Raw genomic sequence first — 17,750 nt, 5'->3', positions numbered from 1 at the left:
GCTGATGGCCTCACAGAATGCTACCAGCTACCAGCTGCCCACTCTCAATGGCCAGTCTGCCATGGGCCACGACAGGACAAAAGTGACACTCCCCAGGACTGCTTGGATCAGCGCATCAGGGTGTTCAGGTCCCCTTCACAGAGGGTGGGAAGAGAGACCCCTGGGTGAGCTACAGGACCTGAGCAGCAGGGAGTGAAATCACAGAAAGGAGCCCAAAAAGAACAGCAACCCAAGGAAGAGGAAGTGGAATCAGAGCCACGGGAAATGCCACATGAGGAACAATCTCAGCTAGAGGAAGGAGACAAGGGGGTTGCAGGCCCCATGCACCCTCCAAGGGAAGACTCCCACCCCATTAGCCATGGAAGCTGGGGGTGGAACTTCCATTGGGGGCTGGGGCCTGTGGCCATGCCTCACTAGGGGCCTGCATGCCTGTCTACTCTGTGGTCCCACACAGGGTACCCATGGCCTAGGACTCACCTCTACCTGGAGTGGGTAAGCACCAAGAGAAGGGGTCAGGCTCCCTGAAGTCAGTTAAAAACCCACCATAACAGCCCTGGTTTGTGCGGCTCAGTTGGTTGGAGCATCATTCCATACACTGAAGGGTTACGGTTCAATTCCCGGTCAGGGCACATGCCCAGGTTGTAGATTCAATCCCCAGTCAGAAGGCAAAGGATCGATGTTGTTTTCTCACACTGATGTTTCTCTTTTTCCTCCCCCTCTCCCTCTCTTTCTAAAATCAATTTTTAAAAAAAAAAATCATAATAAGAAGTCAGAAAAAAGCATCCTCCTCCTCACCACCTCCCCTGTGTAAGGTATTTCTACCGAGAAACAAAGTATTGAGGACACGGGGATACATAAAAACCTGTCCTTTCCACTTCCAGACCAGTCTCCCATCACAATAAAATGCAGAATAAATGTCCCATCACGCAGGGGACCAGGGTGTGGTACCCATCCTCAGGGAGAGAACCAGCCTCCAGAAAAAAGAACCCCCATCATATCAGAACACCAGTAGGGAGGGGCTGAGGGCTCCTCTGGGAAAGCAATGGCTGCTGGTGGCCAGAAGAGCTCATTCTTGACGCTCAGAACCAGAACCATGGGGCAGTGGTGAGAGAAAAGCTGAGCTTACAGACTCTGCATTCATGATCTACCTGGTCTCAAGCCCCTGTGCCAGAAAGCAGCCAGGGAGCAGCTGTGACTAGCCCCACACTCAGCAGAGCAAAGCTGGGCAGCTGCCTCACCCTGAGGGAAGGGACACCTGAGAGAGGGGACAGGGCCCTAATGACCGATAATGCAACAGCCCATGAAGACATGTCTTCCAGCAGGCTCCTAATGGTGTCCCCAGGAAGGCCTGGCCCTTCCTGCCAGGGTAGTGACCACTCAGGACCTGTGGCCTCCACTGACCTCACCCTCTTTCCTTAAGTGCCTGGAGCTGGGAGCCTCCTCCCAAGGCTGCAATGGGGAAGAGGGGGGACGGAACAGACAGGGGGAGCCCCAGCTGTGGCTGCTAGACTGGGTCCTCTCACTCCCCCAATTTCTAGAGGAGACCTGAGAGCAGAGATGAAGCTGCTTACTGAGGGGGAACTCATCCATCAGCTACAGGAATCCAGGCCTGGGGCCTGGAGCAGGGATGGGAAGGAACAGGCCTGGGGGAGCCCCCACAAGAGAAAGTGAAAGTGTTACAGACCTGGGACTCCAGAACAAAGAGGGCCAGAGGGACCCTCAGCCTGAGCACAGCTGGGGGGCCTCCCTCAGCCCCACCAGGGCTCTGCTGTCCCTCCTGCTGATGACCCAGAGTGGGCGCACACAACTAGGACCTCAGCAGGGTCAATGTGACCGGCGGCCCTTAATCCAGCTGCGTGGGAGCAAAGGCCTGAGGAAGCAGGAAGGCACTCCTGAGAGCGAACCACCCCCTGTGGCTCCAGCACCCCACCCTGGCCGAGGGTTCTCACTCGAGGCCCCTCCCCCGTTCCCATAGTTACCCCGGGGCGTCTCCCACCTCCCACACCTCCCCACTGCCCCACCCAGAGTGTGAGAAAGTGCTTCCCGGACCCCAGGGGGGCAGGAGGGCAGGGGGGCGGGGAGGCAGGGGGGCAGGGGGGCGGGGAGAGGGGGGGTAGGCGCGGCCAGGAACGTGGTCCCAAGATGGGGCTAGCAGGGAGGAGCAGCACAGGGGGGCCCACAGCCCTAGGAGAGCGGGGAACCGCAGATATCCTTCGCCTTGGTCCCCGCGACTAAACTTGGTGGGGGGCTCTGCAGGCTGGAGGGGGGTGAGGGAACCTCATGAGGAAGCGGAGTGAGAGCTACGGAGTGACCTTGGGAAAGGGGAGGCAAGGGGGGAAAAGCAGCCCCACACTCTTTCCTCCAGTCCCCCTCCCGCCCCTGACCGTCCCAGCCCAGCGCAGCCGGGCTCCGCCTTTGTCCGGCGGACAGGTGCGGCCGCGCTCACCCGGGCTAGAGCAGTCGGGCTCGTGGCCCTCGGGGGCGCCTGGCGCCTCGGTCAGCTCGGCCGCCTCTTCCTGGTCGCCTTCTGCCCGCGCCTCCACGGGCACCACGGTGAAGTTGGTGGGCATGGTACTCCGGGCACTGCGCGCTCAAGGCCACAACGCGCGCTCCAGCCGCTCTCCGCTCCGCCCGCTCCCGCCGACGCGCCGCGGGACTTGGGCGCAGGGGCGGGGTCCGCGCGGCCCGCCCCCGACCCGCCCCCCGGCCCTGTCCTCGCCCCGCCCCGGCCAGCCACGTGACCACACCTGCAGTACCCCAAGCCCCAAAAAAGTTTGCATTGGGCGGGGCCAGGCGCCTTTCGCGGACATCTCTCCTCCAGCCTGTGTCAAGTCTGCCCGTGCCCCTCGCTCGCCTAGTGTCACTCTCCCCGCAAAGGGTGACTCTCCGCTCTTGCACTGCCTCCCCCCCGGCCCCGCGCCCGCCGCAGAGCAGGCCCCACCACCCCGCCAAGTAGTTCCCCGACACAGTATGGCTCCGCGAAATAGAAGTGCCCCCCCCACCCCCAACCAGGCTGAGCTGGAATTTGGTCTCCCCTCCCCCTCCTTGCCTGCCTGGAGCTAACCCAGCGCATTGGAAGGGGTTTCCTGCAGAAACGTGCTATGGTTGGGGCAGGGCGGGGACTGCTCCAGGGGATTGGTCCACAAGGGACTTCATCTGGTATACAGAAGTTACTAAAGCTTTGCGACAGGACCCCAGACCCATCCCTGCCTGCTCAGGGGAGCCCGCCGTTCTCCCACCCTACTGGTCGGGTCTGGGGAAGCCACAGGGAAGGGAGGCTTGCATCCTAGTGCAGGGAAGGCCAGGCCAGGACGACAGAGCCCTGATGGCATTGTATCTTACAGCCTATGCTAACTTTCTTAACCGATGAGGACACTGAAACGGGTCAACACCCGATATCCATCAAAGTGAAAGAAGCTAGTCCGAAAAGTTAAGGCATCTAGGTGCAATGAGTCACCCCAAACAGTTTTACACCCATAATAAAGAAATACAGGTGGTATGGGCAAAGGTGGTCACAACATATTGAAACAGAATAATCAGAATGGTCTGATTGTGTTTGAAAAGTGTGGGTGTTTCTGCAGGCCCAAAGGCAGTGGAGACCAGTTTCTCTCCGAGTGGAGGTGCTGCTTTTCCCCGACATTGTATTACCATAACAACCAAACAACATAAAACCAAATTCAGAAAAGCCATTTCCAAAGAAAGACAAAGGAGAGAAGAAGGTGGGGTGGCTTGAGTTCCCACCTTCTGTCCCAGGCTCCTGGCAGAAGCTGGAGGCCTGATGTCTTAGGTGCAACCCTGGTAGGCCCAAGACCACTCTTGACAAGAATTCCACCTGTGCTTAGCCTGGAAGGGCCCAGCCCACCCAGGTGTATGCGCTGGGGGCCTGGCAGGCCCCCCAGCCCCATGAATGAACCAATCCCCCAGACAAAGAGAAGATACCCACCAGCTGTTGCTCCCTCTACCGGAAAAGCAGGGGAGGGGAGGGGCAGAAGTGGGGGAAGGGAAAGGTGAGAGGAGGGAGGCACATTACCTAAAGCTAAAGTTATATTTTTTAGAACAAAAAGTGTGGTGAGCCTTTCCTGGTAGAGTGGGGATGTAAGGACCACAGGGACAAAAGCCCAGAGGGGAGAGGACGTGTCCAGAGCCTTTGGCTGCCCTGTGAGACCAGGACTCTCCTGGCCATCAGGGTGAGAAGAATTCTCTGGAAGAGGACTCTCCAGGTGTAGAGTGGTCTTCCAAGAACCCAGGTCTGTCCCACCTGCAGTGGCTCAGAAAGGGGCTATTGCAGTCAGGGACAGCAGATGTCCCCTGCCCTGCCCCAGGAGACAAAGGGGGTTCCAAGTGGGGGCTTTTCCACTCTAGGCTCCACCCCTGTGACCGAGCTTTTGTGCCCCTCCTCCTCAGAAGCCCTGGGTTGGCCCTGGGGATATCTCTCTCTCAGGGAGGAAGAGCAGGGTGGGGCAAGCTGCTTGCCCTGAGGACCTAACTGGTTCTGGGGTTCAGCAAAACAATGTCCTGGATCCTGAAACACGTCATTGTCACCTGAGAACACACGAACAAAAAGCATGGGGACTTGCCAGACGAAAGGAACTAAAAAGACCCACAGGACAGGGAGGGGAGGGGCAGCTAGGAAGGGCAGTGTGGAGCTGCCAGTGTGTGAGTTGCCCACATACTGTTAGACTTTTCTATCAATTTGAAATTTTTCAAATAAAATTATTTCATAAGTCTAGGTGAAAGCTCCTCGTTTCAAAGTGACAGAGGGCTATATTGAAAACAGTAGTGGTAACAACCTTCAATGCCCCTAGTGAATTATCCTGCTGCCAACTGGCCTTTCTCTGCTCCTCTGTCCCCAGCTCAGGACATCCTAGGTGCCTGATGGCTGGATGTCTCAAGCTGCCCACACTGCCCTTCACCTCCAGGATTGGGGTGCAGGAAGGTGCAGGGGGCAGTCCCTTAAAAATGGGAAGTGGGATCTCCACCACCAGAGCTCTTGGAGACCTTGCTGGGCCTTTTTTTTTTTTCCAATACTCACCCAAGGATATGCTTTTATTGATTTGAGAGAGAGAGAAAGGGAAAGAGAGGGGGAGAGAGAGAGAGAAAGAAACATCAATGTGAGAGAGAAACATGGATAAGTTGCCTCCCATAAGCACCCCCTGGGTATGTGCCCTGATCAGAAATCGAACCCACAACTTTTTGGTGTCCGGGATGGCACTCCAACCAATTGAACCACCTGGCCAGGGCACTGGGGCTTTATTTTGTATTTGAGAAAAGTAAGGAGTGTTAAAAGAACAAAGAAGTTGGGACCTGAGCTCTCCAGGGGGTTTTAGGTCCTTTAATGGGCAGAGTTCCAGCTTTAGGTCACACTCCTCCCATGGCCCCCAGGGGCTGGCTGTGGATCTCCATCCTCTCATTTTTTGAGGCTTGGAAACTTTAGTAGCACATGCACAGATTTCCTTCCCTTGGGTTGTTACTCCTCTGACGCCGTGGAAATCCTGCACACACGTGGTGACTTCACTGAGAGCACTTACGACGAATTACGTGACAAACTGAAGGCTTAAACGGGGGCTGGTGCAGAGATGGCAGCCAGCCATCTTGAGCACATCGTAAAGTGTGAACCAGCCCAAACACCATTTTGCCCTCCAGCCCTTATACTGGTTCCACAGGTAACATTTTCAAGTAAATCTTGGGCAAATGTTTGCTGTTGGCTCCAGGTAAAGGCTGTGCCAGATTCCAGGCTTTAGAGTTGGAGAGTGAGCCTAAGAGTGACGCAGGGTCCCTGGAGCTGGCACAGTCCCTACTGAAATACGGGCAGCCTTGACAAGATTAGGAAGGGAGAGCAGACCAGACCCAGCCAAATTCTCAAATTCTCAGCAGCAGCAACACATCCTGAAACAACTGCAGTAACCCTCCCAGATATGTTCAAGGACAGTCACTCTGGGCCCAGATAGCAGGCCCTGAGAAACTCAAGCATGAGGCCAAATCCAGCTATTCTTGGGCATGAAAGGTCTCCGGGGTCATCCACCAGGAAGTCGCGCTGAGTCCATGAGGAAGGAAAACCCTGGCCCAGGGTCTGACCAGAAAGGGTTTGGTCAAGTCCATCCCTGTGGTCTTGAAAAATGGGGAAAACCCAAGAACTGCCCTCATAATAAACTGAGCTAAACCCTGAGGACATTGCAGTTTGGGGGGGATTTCTTCCAAGGAGGAAAGGTGGCAGGAGCAGCCTTTGGCCTGGCTGACTGGAAAAGCAGAGTTGGTGGGTTTGGCTCAACCCTTTGGGGCCCTTTGGATCCGCAGGGCAGAGAGAGGGAGACCCAGCACCTGTGCCTACAGACAGAGAGCCCCACCTTCCTGGTGGCCCACAGCCTCAGGGGATCACAAGCAGCGACTGTTTGTTGTTGTTGTTTTGATCTTTTTAAATTTTTATTTTTAAAGAGAGGGAAGTGGGGGGAGAGAGAGAGAAAGAGAGAGAGAGAGAGAAACATTGATCAGTTGCCTCCCGCACATGCCCCAACCAGGGACTAAACCCACAACCTGGGTATGTGCCCTGCTGGGGAATCAAGCCTGCCACTTTTTGGTGTAGGGAATGATGCTCCAACCAACTGAGCCACACCAACCAGGGCCCCATTGTTTTAATTTAAAAGAAAATAAAACATTGCCTGAGCATCTGTCAGTGATAAGCACACCAGACCTTCTCCTCTGCTGAAATGTTCTGAGGGAGAGAAGAGGGTGTGGCAGCATTTTCTAATTGGTCCTGAAAGGAGGGTCTGCCTCATTTCTGTGAAAGCAAAGCCTGATCTGTGAAAATTCAGTCTATGAAATACAGATTGTTCTTCCTGACACAAGACAATACATGTAGTAGGTTAAAGGCATTTTGGGGAAGCTCTAAGAATATGTTCTCTAATCAGCACCTCATTTTATGTTTCACCAGTGGAGATGAGAGACACACCACCGCAATACCACTGGCAGCATTTTCAAAGCCAGCAACTGGGAACCTGGGGACAGAAGCCAGACCTATGAGTGCTCCTGCCTTCTCCCCAAACCCCCTCCTGGGGGTCACAGCCAGAGCACAGACATCCAGGGCCCTTGCCTATCAGCCAGCACTGGCCACAGATGGGGGACCCTGCTGTCTCCCTCCACCCTCACTGTACCCCCAGATCCCCAAAGGGCCGTCAGCTCCAAGGAAAGGCTGGGAGGAAGGACACATCTCTGCCCTAGCCACAGTATAACCCTCTGTCCATTCCTATCCAGGTATTGGTACCACACTGTCATCTCACCCATGGCAAGTGCCCAGGGCCAGGTGCGCCTGTGACCTGGCCTCAGCCCCTCCTGAAGATGCACGGTCCCAGGGCAGGTGGTAAGCACCAGCAGTAACTGCCAGGGCAACAGGGCTTTGTGGCACCAATCTGGCCCATCCTGCCATCCCTCTGCCATCTCTGTACCAGGTCTCCTCCCCTAGACTCTCACCCACACACCATAGGCCAGGATCGAGATGGCATGCGCAGGGCAGGCCCCACCCTTTTCCAGAAGGCTGTGTTTCAGGGTGCAGGCCAGGAACACACCCCATTCTTCTGGGCTTTCCCCAGAGTTCCAGGGAATGGGCCAGCCCCAGGCTGTCCTTTGCCAGTAATGGGAACAGGAGCATTCAGCTTTAGGCTCTGGTACTTCTGACCTCCCTTCAGACCCAACTGCTCCCCTTTGCTGCTCCATCTCCCTCCAAAATCCAGTCCACACCAGCCTAACACATATTCACCTTACTCCCAGCCATTTAGTCCCTCTGGGGCCATCAAATGTGACCCTCTCTTACTCTATTGCAAGTTGCTGATGTTAACTAGGACCTTTTTGCTGCTGGGGTGCTGGCCAGGTCTCCTGTTTCACCCCTCAGAGTGTCATGGATCCCTCCTGGGGCTGAAGTGAGTCTGGCCCACCTGACAGGCTCACAGGACACCAGGGAGGCTACCCCCCTGGGCTGGGCCTAGACAAGAGGCAAAGCCATCAGAGAGGCCTCAGCCTTGCGGGAGCACAGCCTGTAACAAACAGCTGCCAAACACAGATTCACACTACAAATGGCGGCTGCGGAATTCCTTTGTGACCTCTAAGGCATTCTTCATGAAAGAGAAATTGACAAAGTGTCATCCTTAAGGTCAGATACTTCTGTTCCTAAAAAGACAGCATTAAGAGGAAAAGCCAGCCCCAGTGTGCCCAGATAGTTGCCATCGATGCACCTGACCCAGGCATGTACCTGGGTCCTATAAACAGCCTACAGAGGAAAGGTCAATACCTAGAAAAAAGGGTGAGGGGGGGAAGAGATGTTCCACAGAAGAGGAGGAGCCAGCAGCCATGTATGAGGGACATATATGCCTACAACCAAGAGCAACATGGAAAATAGGAAGCAATGGCCCTCTGCACCCTGGGGCATCCCCTACACACATGGGTTATAAAATATGCAGTCACCTTGGACATTGTTTGGCAGTAATCTGGGAAACTACACACACACCTCTTTTATGACCCAGCAGTTCCACTCCCAACAGAAACATACAGGCCCAGAAGACACACACAAAGATGGTCACAGACAGGAGCAAGGATGGTCACAGCAGCACCTTCATGTCAGCTGGGCTGGGAAGAGCCCACATGCCAATCAACATTGCTGAGCAGACAGACAGGTGTATGTGTCCAGTGAAATTGCACATGGTGGTGAGAGGGACAAGCCATGGCCACATACACCACACTCCATCTCACAGTCCTGTGGTGGGAGTCTGTGTGAGTCTGTCTACTTCAAGCTCAAGGGCAGGCAGATGGCAGGATGGTGGCTCCTTGGTGGTGGGAGGGCAAATCTGGGGCACCGCGGGCCCTGCTTTGACCTGGATGGGGGCTGCACGGCACAGAACTCACCAGGTGTAGACTTGGGTGCTCCACTGTTGGTCAGCCACTCCTCACAGAGTAAAGAGGGGGCTAGGAGCCTCTGAGATGTGGGTGAGTGCAGACTGACCGCACAACATGCTATGAAACAGAAGCAGCACCTGAGCCTAACCCTCCACATGTGTGCACCTCCGCTGGTCCCTGAATTCCTTCCCAGTTCCCCAATCTCTCATTTTCCTACAGCGGGAGACCTGGGCCTGTTTCTGTCACATCCTTCTGTCAATAAGGAGAGAACAAGCCAACAAATATTTGTTAAATCTCAAAGCCTTGTAGGCAGAAAAAGAACTCCACCAGGCCTGCAGTCCCCAACAAAGGCACCTGGGCAGAGGTCTGGAGTGTGCACGTGGAATTCCATTATCAGTCCCCAGACAATGGTCTGTTCAACCTAGGGTGTTTGGCCCTGTGGGGGGCCTGTGCTGGGGCTACAGAGGAGCCAGAGCACTTCTATGTGTCCTCTTCAGTAGCTCACAGCCTTGCTGGGCAGCTTGGAGCCGATGTCCCAGGCCCTGTGCACTGATCTCCCCATCTAGGCCCCAAGCCCTCTCAGGAGAGCCATCAGTAACAGACACCATGGCAGGCACTACTCTGAGCCTTTACGTGTGGAACCTCAACTGTCTTAGCACAATAGTGATGCCCATCTGTGGGCCCAGACAGGCTAAATAGCTTGCCAGACATCTCGCAGCCAGTGAGTGGTGGTGCTGGGACTAGGAAAGGAGCTCCCAGAGCTAGGTGTCCCCAGTCTCTTGTGTGGTAAGTGGAGGGGCCAGGATGGAGCTGTGCCTTTCCTGGAAGGTCAGCCCACTGCCTGTCCAAACCTCCCTCAGGACCGGTGAGGTGAGCCCTGGATAAATGTCCACAGGCCATCCTTGGGAGTTGGTGTAGGCTCTCCTAGGAAAGAGCAGCTGTGTGCACACTCAGCTAGGAAGGGACTCTAGTCCTGTCATCCTGTGGCCAGCGGTGGTGGTGGAAAGTTCCCGCCAAGAGTCAGAATCTCAACCCATGTGGTCAGTGGGGATGAAAGAACCTCTGTGGGGAAGAAAGGGGGAGGGTCTGGGCCATCCAGTGCCATGCCATCACCATGTGTGGGATATGGCCCTGGGGTCACACTGCTGTGGCTCTTGGTGCCATGTGACCCCCCTACCTTCCTCAACACCAACCTCAGGAATTTGTCAAAACTGTTTACTAGTTTTGACTTTTCTTTCCCTATTAAAAGAAACTTAATTTTGTTTGTAGTAAAGCATACATGACATAAAATCAGCCATATAACCACATTTCAGTGTGCAGCTGGTGCAGGAAGTACACTCGTGTGTATTTCAGTAATTAAACAAGGAGGCCGCCTGATGCAGACAAAACGGAACCTCAGCCAGAGTCAGAATCCGGGGCCCGAGGAAACGGAGCCTGGTCAGAGGCACCCGCGAGGCCTTCCCAAAGGATCCAACGCTTCAGCTGAGGCCAGCCAACCAGTTCCCTGCTTCGTCTCCACATCTTTTTTATAAAGTCCGCTCCTTGCTCCTGTGGGGGAGCACTCCCAACCACTTCCACCCCATTGGAATGGGTATTTGCTCAGATAGACTCTTAAAAACTTGAATGTGCCTTTCAGCATGTTGTTGAACAGCCATCACCACCTTCACCTCCAGAACGCGTTTCATCCTGCAAAACTGGAACCCTATCCCCATTAAACACTAGCTTCCCATCCCCTGTCTCTATAATTGTGACTCCTGTAGGGACCTCATGTAAGTGGAATCATACAGTGTTTGTCCTTTGTGACTAGCTTATGTCACTGAGTATAATGTCCTCAAGGTTCATGTGTCTTGTAGCATGTGTCAGAATATCCTTCCATTTTAAGGCTGAATAATATTCCACTGTATGGAGAGATCACATTTTGTTTAAGTCATTTGTCAGAGTTGGGTTGCTTCCACCTTTCAGTCATTGTGAATAATTTTTGTATTACTAAATGATTTTCCCCTGTATAGAGCAATGTGGAACAAGTTGTTACCATTTTTGTAAAGAATCGCACACACATGCACACACACAGGCACACCCCTCTGTGTGACAGAGGGACATCTCAGCAGGGACTGGGGATGGGCAGCAGGAAAGGAGATGGAGTTTCCACTGCATATTCCTCTGTACCTTTTACATTTTGTAGCCTGTGCCAGCATTGCTAAGACAAAAATACTTTACAATCATTTAAATTAGGCAGCTGCTGAGCCCAGAGATAAGCAGGTCACACTCTGGCGCCCAGAGTGGTGATTTCTATCCTATTATTACCCACGGCCCAGATAAGGTGACCAACGGCCTGGCCCAAGGTCACATCAAGGGGCTCAACAAACCAGTGAAAACAGAGGCCCAGGGAGAGGACGTGCCCATGATGGGCTTGGGGCCGAGCTTGGCTCTGGGCTGAACCCCCATGCCAGTATCTGAGGCACACGTGTGTCTGTTGGCCAAGGACCTGGAGTCGTGTGGGGGCCCAGGGTCACAGACTCAGCTGTAGTCAATTGTGCCAAACATTTTCCAAACTGGCTGAGCCATCACCCCAAGTTTTAAACTTGAGATTCTGCTTGGTTAACTGAACCAAAAGCCACCCCTTTTTCTTGACTTACTTTCTTCTATTCTGTTTAAGAGGAGAGAGAAGGGAAAGTCTGATGAACAGTTTCTGAGTTAGATAACTACTTCTTGGTTTAATTACCTCATTCAAACCTTAAATATTTGGCTTGATTCACATGAGAGCAGACAGACAAATGTACTATTAAGATTTATTGCTACCCACAGAGAACTACTTTTTGTAAATACTGCAAGTCAATGATTTCTATTTTCTCAGGGTAATGATTTAAAAACACATTTTCAAAATATGCTTTGATTGCCATGGAAGGCTACCAAGGTTACACGGAGCCTCACAACTCTGTCGACATAGGAAACATTCAAACCTGTAGAGAATTTTTATAAGAGTATATTCGAGCCGAACTGATGACATGTGCCAGAGAGCAAGATCTCAGATGCTCCAGTTGCAGCTTGTTTTACAAATCTGAAAATAAGGAGGGAATGTAAGGAAGATCACGTGGAGGTGGGAGCGAGCAAGGCCAGGATTGGGTTACAGGAGAGTCAGCAGGACTATGTGCTCTCTTGAGGGTGGTTATTTCAAAGGTGTGTTAAACTAGATGCACAGAAACAATGGACAGGGCTTGCTTAGGGCAAAGACAAACCTTTCATGTTCTGCTCTCTCTTTTTTCTGAGCACTCGGAGCCTTTCCTCCCTCTTTTGTCTCTCAAGGCTCACCTCTCATTCTCTCTCCCCAAGATGCCCCAAAGGGCCCTTCTTTTGCCTCTGTGACTCATTTCCTCAGCCCATTTCTTCTACGGCTCACTTCTCCTACCTCTGAAACTTTTAAATAAACTGTCTCTTATAAAACAAACAAACAAATAAACCTTTTACTAAAAAGTTATATGCCTGGGGTGTGATTGCCCATCATGACCTGCCCAGTTAGGAATTTAAGATCAGATCACCCTGTGAGGCTACTTTCCAATAGAACTGCCTTATTCATCCACAACTCAAAACCCATTAAACAGCCAGATCCTTCACAGATGAAGGTCACAGGCCAAAAACATGTAATACAAAGGTGCACAGAGAAAAGGAAACAAAAACAGGGCCAACTGACTGAGACTGTCAGATTGCTACACTCTGCTTTTGAGGAGATAAGGGACGCCCATTAAAAACCCCAAACAGAAAGGTTTGCACCTTGAGCTTGGGCCCCCACGAACGCCTGTGGGGGGCAGTCTCGGGAAATACAGCGGAGGATCTCTTCAAAGCACACAGGGAAACGGCTGCCAGCCGGGTTTCCACACCAGCAAATCAGTCATTACAAATGAAGGCAGAATAAAGACGTTTTCAGACAAAACCTGAGAGAATTCTTTCCAGACTGAGGCAAATGGCCTCTAATAGAGGCACAGAAATGCAGAATAACTGCGGGGTAAAGAATGCAGTTAACGGGCAAGAGCATTGACTGGACAGGGCAGCAGTGGAGATACGTGTGGACCTTAAATGTACAGAGCGTCACATACGTGTGCAGAATGAAACATGCAGCAACGGTGGCCCAGGAGGTGGGGTGAGGTCGTGGATTCCCACGCTGCGTGGGACACGGTCCCTGTGCTTCTTTATGCAGACCCCATCGAGCCAGGGCAACATGACAATAGAGTAGCATGTGTAACTAACGAGCTAATGGAGAGAGAACACAAAATAATAAAAAGGCATGTTTAATACCAAAGAAGGTAAGAAGAGAAGATCCACGCTCACGACTGGGTGGCCACCCTGGCAGATTAGCGGATCCCACTCCTGTGCTGATGGCACAAACCCAAACAGCAGCACCTAATGGAACTAGAAGAAACAGGCACTGCTATACCAAAAGTTAGAAACGTTAAGACGCCTCTCTCAGTAACTGATAGAACAAATGGGAAAAAAAATCAACAAAGATAAAGAAAATTTGAACCACAAGTGTAACAAGATTGACGTTAACTGACAGGTACTCGGACCTGCATCCAACAATTGCACAACTCATGTTCTCTCCAAATGCACACAAAACATTTAGCAAAACAGACCGCATTCTGGACCATAGAGCAAATCTCAATCACTTTGAAAGACTAGAATAATAGTAGGATCTCTGACCGCAAAGGAGTAAAGCAGAAAATTAACCACAGAGAGATAACTGGAAAATCCCCACCACATTCCAAGAAACCAGTGAGCTAAAGAAGAAACTACAATTGAAAGCAGTTAATATTTTGAACTAACTGATAATAAAAATACAGCTTATCAACACTTGTAAAGTAAAGCTAAAACTGGGCAGAAGAAAAATTTGTCACCACAGGAGATCCTGCAAAAATTACAAAGATAGTGTAGTGGGTTGAACTATGGCCCCCCAAAAGATAATGCTGAAGTCCTGGCCTCCAGTAGCTGTGAGTATAGCCTTATTTGGAATAGGGTCATTACAGATGTGACTGACTTAAGATGAGGTCACACTGGAGTAGGGGGGTAGGAGGCCCTGATCCAATATGATTTGTGCCTTTAAAAGGAGAGATATGAAGACACCAAAGGAGAGATGGGGGAGGGGAAGTCATGTGACAACAGAGGCAAAGGTTGGAGTGACGTGGCCACGAGCTAGGGGATTCCTGGAGCCCCCAAAAGCCAGAAGAGGCAGGAATGATCCTCCCCTGGAGCCTCTGAAGGGAGCATGGTCCTGTGAAACCTTCTGGCCTCAGAACCCGGAAAAAATACTTTCCTGTTGTTTTAAGCTATCAGACTGTGCGACTTTGTTACAATAGCCCTAAGAAATTATACAGGTAGTAAGAAGATACTGTGAATAACTTTGTGATAATAATTTTGAAATTGTAGATGAAGTAGACAAATTCTCTGGGAAACGCAGCCTACCAAAATTTACGCTAGAAATAGAAGCTCTGAATAGCGTCATAGCTCATGTAGAAATTAAAGCCATAATTTGAAACCCTCACATACACACACACACACACACACACACTCAGGCCCAGATGGCTTTACTAGTAAATTTCTCCAAACATTTAAGGAAGATATAATACCAATTATACTAAACTCTTTCAGAGAGTTAAAAAAAAAAAAAGGAATATTGCCTAACTCATTTAATCAAATTAGCCTTGGTCACCAAGGTACTGAAAGATACAGCCATGATGAGATATCCTACATGCCATGAAAATGTCTAAAATGCTACTGATTGCCTGGCCGGCATGGCTCAGCGGTTGAGCGTCGACCTATGATCCAGGAGATCTTGGTCTGATTCCCAGTCAATGCACATGCCCAGGTTTCGGGCTCTATCCCCAGTGGGGGCCGTGCAGGAGGCAGCTGATCAATGACTCCCTCATCATTGATGTTTCTATCTCTCGCTCTCCCTTCCTCTCTCTGAAATCAATAAAGACATATTTTTAAAAATGCTACTGAATGCTCTATTTTTCACTTGGTGGGGGGGGTTAACAAGAGAAAAATTCTGAAATGTCCTAAATTAAATCACAGCAGCTTGAAGGTGGGAAGAAGAGACAGGGAGTTGGTCAGTTAACAGAGCAAAAACAGAAGAAGACTTCACATTTCTGACTCTGTTGAAACTTTGAATTGATCTCCAGGTAGCTATTTCAGCTCTTATCTAGAGAGTTAGAGGACCACCAGACACCACCGCATCCTGCTTACATGTGAACTTTCTGAGCTGTGGCCCACAACCGGTGTAGAATCAGCAAACGCTGCTTTCTTATGGATTCTTCACCTGTCCCAAACCAGCCCCGCTTTACCTTCTTCCTCCCCGTATGTAGCCAGTATAAATTCTTTCAAAGCAACTGACATTCTTCCCCAAACTTATTATAATCAAAGGGCCCCCGTCAGCCCCAGGACAGCGGACCTGTTTGCCTTCTCCATCCAGCCCTTCCTCTAGTGGTTCAGGCTGATGGCCCAGGACCTGGTCCTTTTCTGGGTGGCACGTGGCTCGGTAAACCCCTTCTTTCAGAAAAGCTTCCAGTCGTGAAGGTTTCTGTTTAACGGGGCTAGTTACATGCAAGCAGCAAATGCAGAATTTGTGTGCATCTGGCTATGTCACAGGTTGGTGCCTGTTTATGTAGAAAATGGACATGTCCATCAGGAAAGACCAGAGTGGACAGAGTGGTTGGAGGGTCGCAACATCAGCTTCCAGCTGCAACTCCAGTCACCACAGAACCAAGCGTGGTTCAAGAGCTGCCTGTGCCACCTATTCTCGACCAGGCAGGAAGTCAGCATTAACTCAGTCCACTGAAACCGGGCCTCTTGTCCCCTGGCTCCCATCAATCCCTGCAGGGCTGCAGTGGAGCGTGTGTGTGTGTGTGTGTGTGTGTGTGTGTGTGTGAACATGAGTGTGTCTATGTGAGTGTGTGTGTGTGTTAGTCTGTGTTGGTGCATGAGTGTGAGCATGTCTGTGAGTGTGCCCTTTTGCTTGTGCCCGTATGTGTGCTGTGAATGTGGGTTAGTTTGTGGGTGTGTGCTCACATGGGCACACTGTGTTCCTTAAGTGGCCTGGGGCAGCCCACAGGCTATGCATGCCTGGGCAGTGGCCCTGAGGCATCCTGCTCATGCAGACACCAATCTGGACCCACTCGCACAGAGGCCAGACCACCTCCCTCCATCAACCCACAGGGGTTGGCCCTTCAGTCACCCTGGGCTCCACCTCCTCACCTTAACCCACTGCTCTTTCTGGGTTTATTCTCTCTCCAAATTGCCCACTTGCACCCTGCTGCCCTCTACAGGGAGAAGGAGGGGCCCCTTGAGATCCCAGGTCTGATGGCCTCACCCAACCCTTCCTCAACTGCCCACACCCCTGCCGACCCTTGGTCAAGTTCTCACCCAAGGCTCTATCCTTTCTTAGGTATGGCCATGTGTCCTGAACATCAAGGGCACCTCCCCAAGGGGCCACCTGCAAGGGGCCACAGGTATGACCAGGCCACTCCTGCTGGCCCCTCTGCCCATTCCAGGGGAATGGGGCACAGGGTAGACGTGTGCAGCTGGGGCCTCTCACTGCTGCAGGGAAAGCTGTGCCTCTTGCCTCTGAAATGGGAGATACCCTGAGCCCAGCTGGGACACTCCTGAGAGTGCCCGGGTGGCACCAGGCAGGTCTGGAAGTGTTTGGAAAGTAAACACACACACCCCGGGCAAATACAGCTGCAGCCAGGCTCTGAGGGCACACACTACACCACCTGACAGGCAGGGTGGGGGCCCACTCTGGAGGCCCCATGCTTTCCTGAAAGATAGGAAACTGAACCTCATTGCTCAGGCCCAGGGTCAGGGGACTCTAACATGTACAGAAAAATGTCACCCCAGACAGAGACACTGGGGGCCCTGACCCAGGGAGACGTGAGGTCACTGAATGGGACCAAAGGGTGAGTGTTGGCCATTGATCACCAATGAGCATCTGGAATGTTCCCTGCATCCTGGGGAGCAGCACCTGCCTTTGGGGAGAGAGGTACTGGAGGAGGCATGTGAAGTGCGAAGGGACTGTGGAAATGCAGGTGCCGAGTACAAGAAAGCAGGACGGTGGCGGCTAAATGTATCAGGGATGTTTCTGGGGGGTCAAGGGTGAGGAAAGTGAGAAAATAAAATGGAGTCATTATAATCAAGCTGGTAAATTACTAAAATCACATAGGTGTGAGGAAATAATTCTTGTTTTAACCATCCTGGCTGGGAACTTAAACTTCCCAGTCCTAGGTCAACGCCCAGATATACACCAAACCTCCAAACAACCCTCTGATTATCCACAGAGGAGTTAAGGAAAGAATTGTTGTTGTTAACCCTCACTCGAGGATATTTTTTCCATTGCTTTGCTTTTCAGAGAGAGAGGAAGAGAGGGAGGGAGGGGGAGAGAGAGAGAGAAAGATCAATGCGATGCCCAGCTGGTGTGGCTCAGTGGTTGAACACTGACTTGTGATCCAGGAGATCCCAGTTTGATTCCCAGTCAGGGCACATGCCCAGGTTGTGGGCTCTGTCCCCAATGGGGGGAGTGCAGGAGGCAGCCGATCAATGACTCTCTCATCATTGATTTTTTTTCTCTCTCTCCCCCCTCCCTTCCTCTCTCTGAAATCAATTTTTTAAAAATAAATAAAAGAAATAGTAACAATAAAAGAAACATCGATGTGAGACACATGGATTGGTTGCCTGCCCTGACTGGGGACCGAGAACCAGGAATCGAACTCGCAACCCTTCAGTGCGCAGGCCAACGCTCCAACCACTGAGCCACACAGGCCAGGGTGGAAAGAATGTTTACATGTCCAGATCCCGTGCCATCCATCATCCAGACCACCGGTCATCAT

At 51.8% G+C, this 17,750-nt stretch overlaps 1 protein-coding gene across 2 annotated transcripts in view; it reads right to left on the bottom strand.

The window, feature by feature from the left end:
• Nucleotides 1-17,750, bottom strand: part of SLC12A7 (solute carrier family 12 member 7) — an 82,869-nt gene that overhangs the window by 49,841 nt on the left and 15,278 nt on the right. Inside the window, exon 1 of one of the 2 annotated variants that reach the window (XM_016212207.2) lies at nucleotides 2,447-2,589. The exons of the other annotated variant lie outside the window; for it this stretch is intronic. Within the exon in view, the coding sequence (XP_016067693.2) occupies nucleotides 2,447-2,570 (124 nt within the window). The 5' untranslated portion in view covers nucleotides 2,571-2,589. Of the gene's footprint in view, nucleotides 1-2,446; nucleotides 2,590-17,750 lie in introns of those variants that run through there. 2 annotated transcript variants of the gene reach the window in all.

The sequence above is a fragment of the Miniopterus natalensis genome, chromosome 3 (assembly GCF_054644295.1).
Source record: "Miniopterus natalensis isolate mMinNat1 chromosome 3, mMinNat1.hap1, whole genome shotgun sequence".
NCBI lineage: Eukaryota > Metazoa > Chordata > Mammalia > Chiroptera > Miniopteridae > Miniopterus > Miniopterus natalensis.
The sequence above is the reverse complement of the archived record's forward strand: the minus strand, read 5'-3'. Positions and strand labels throughout refer to the sequence as shown.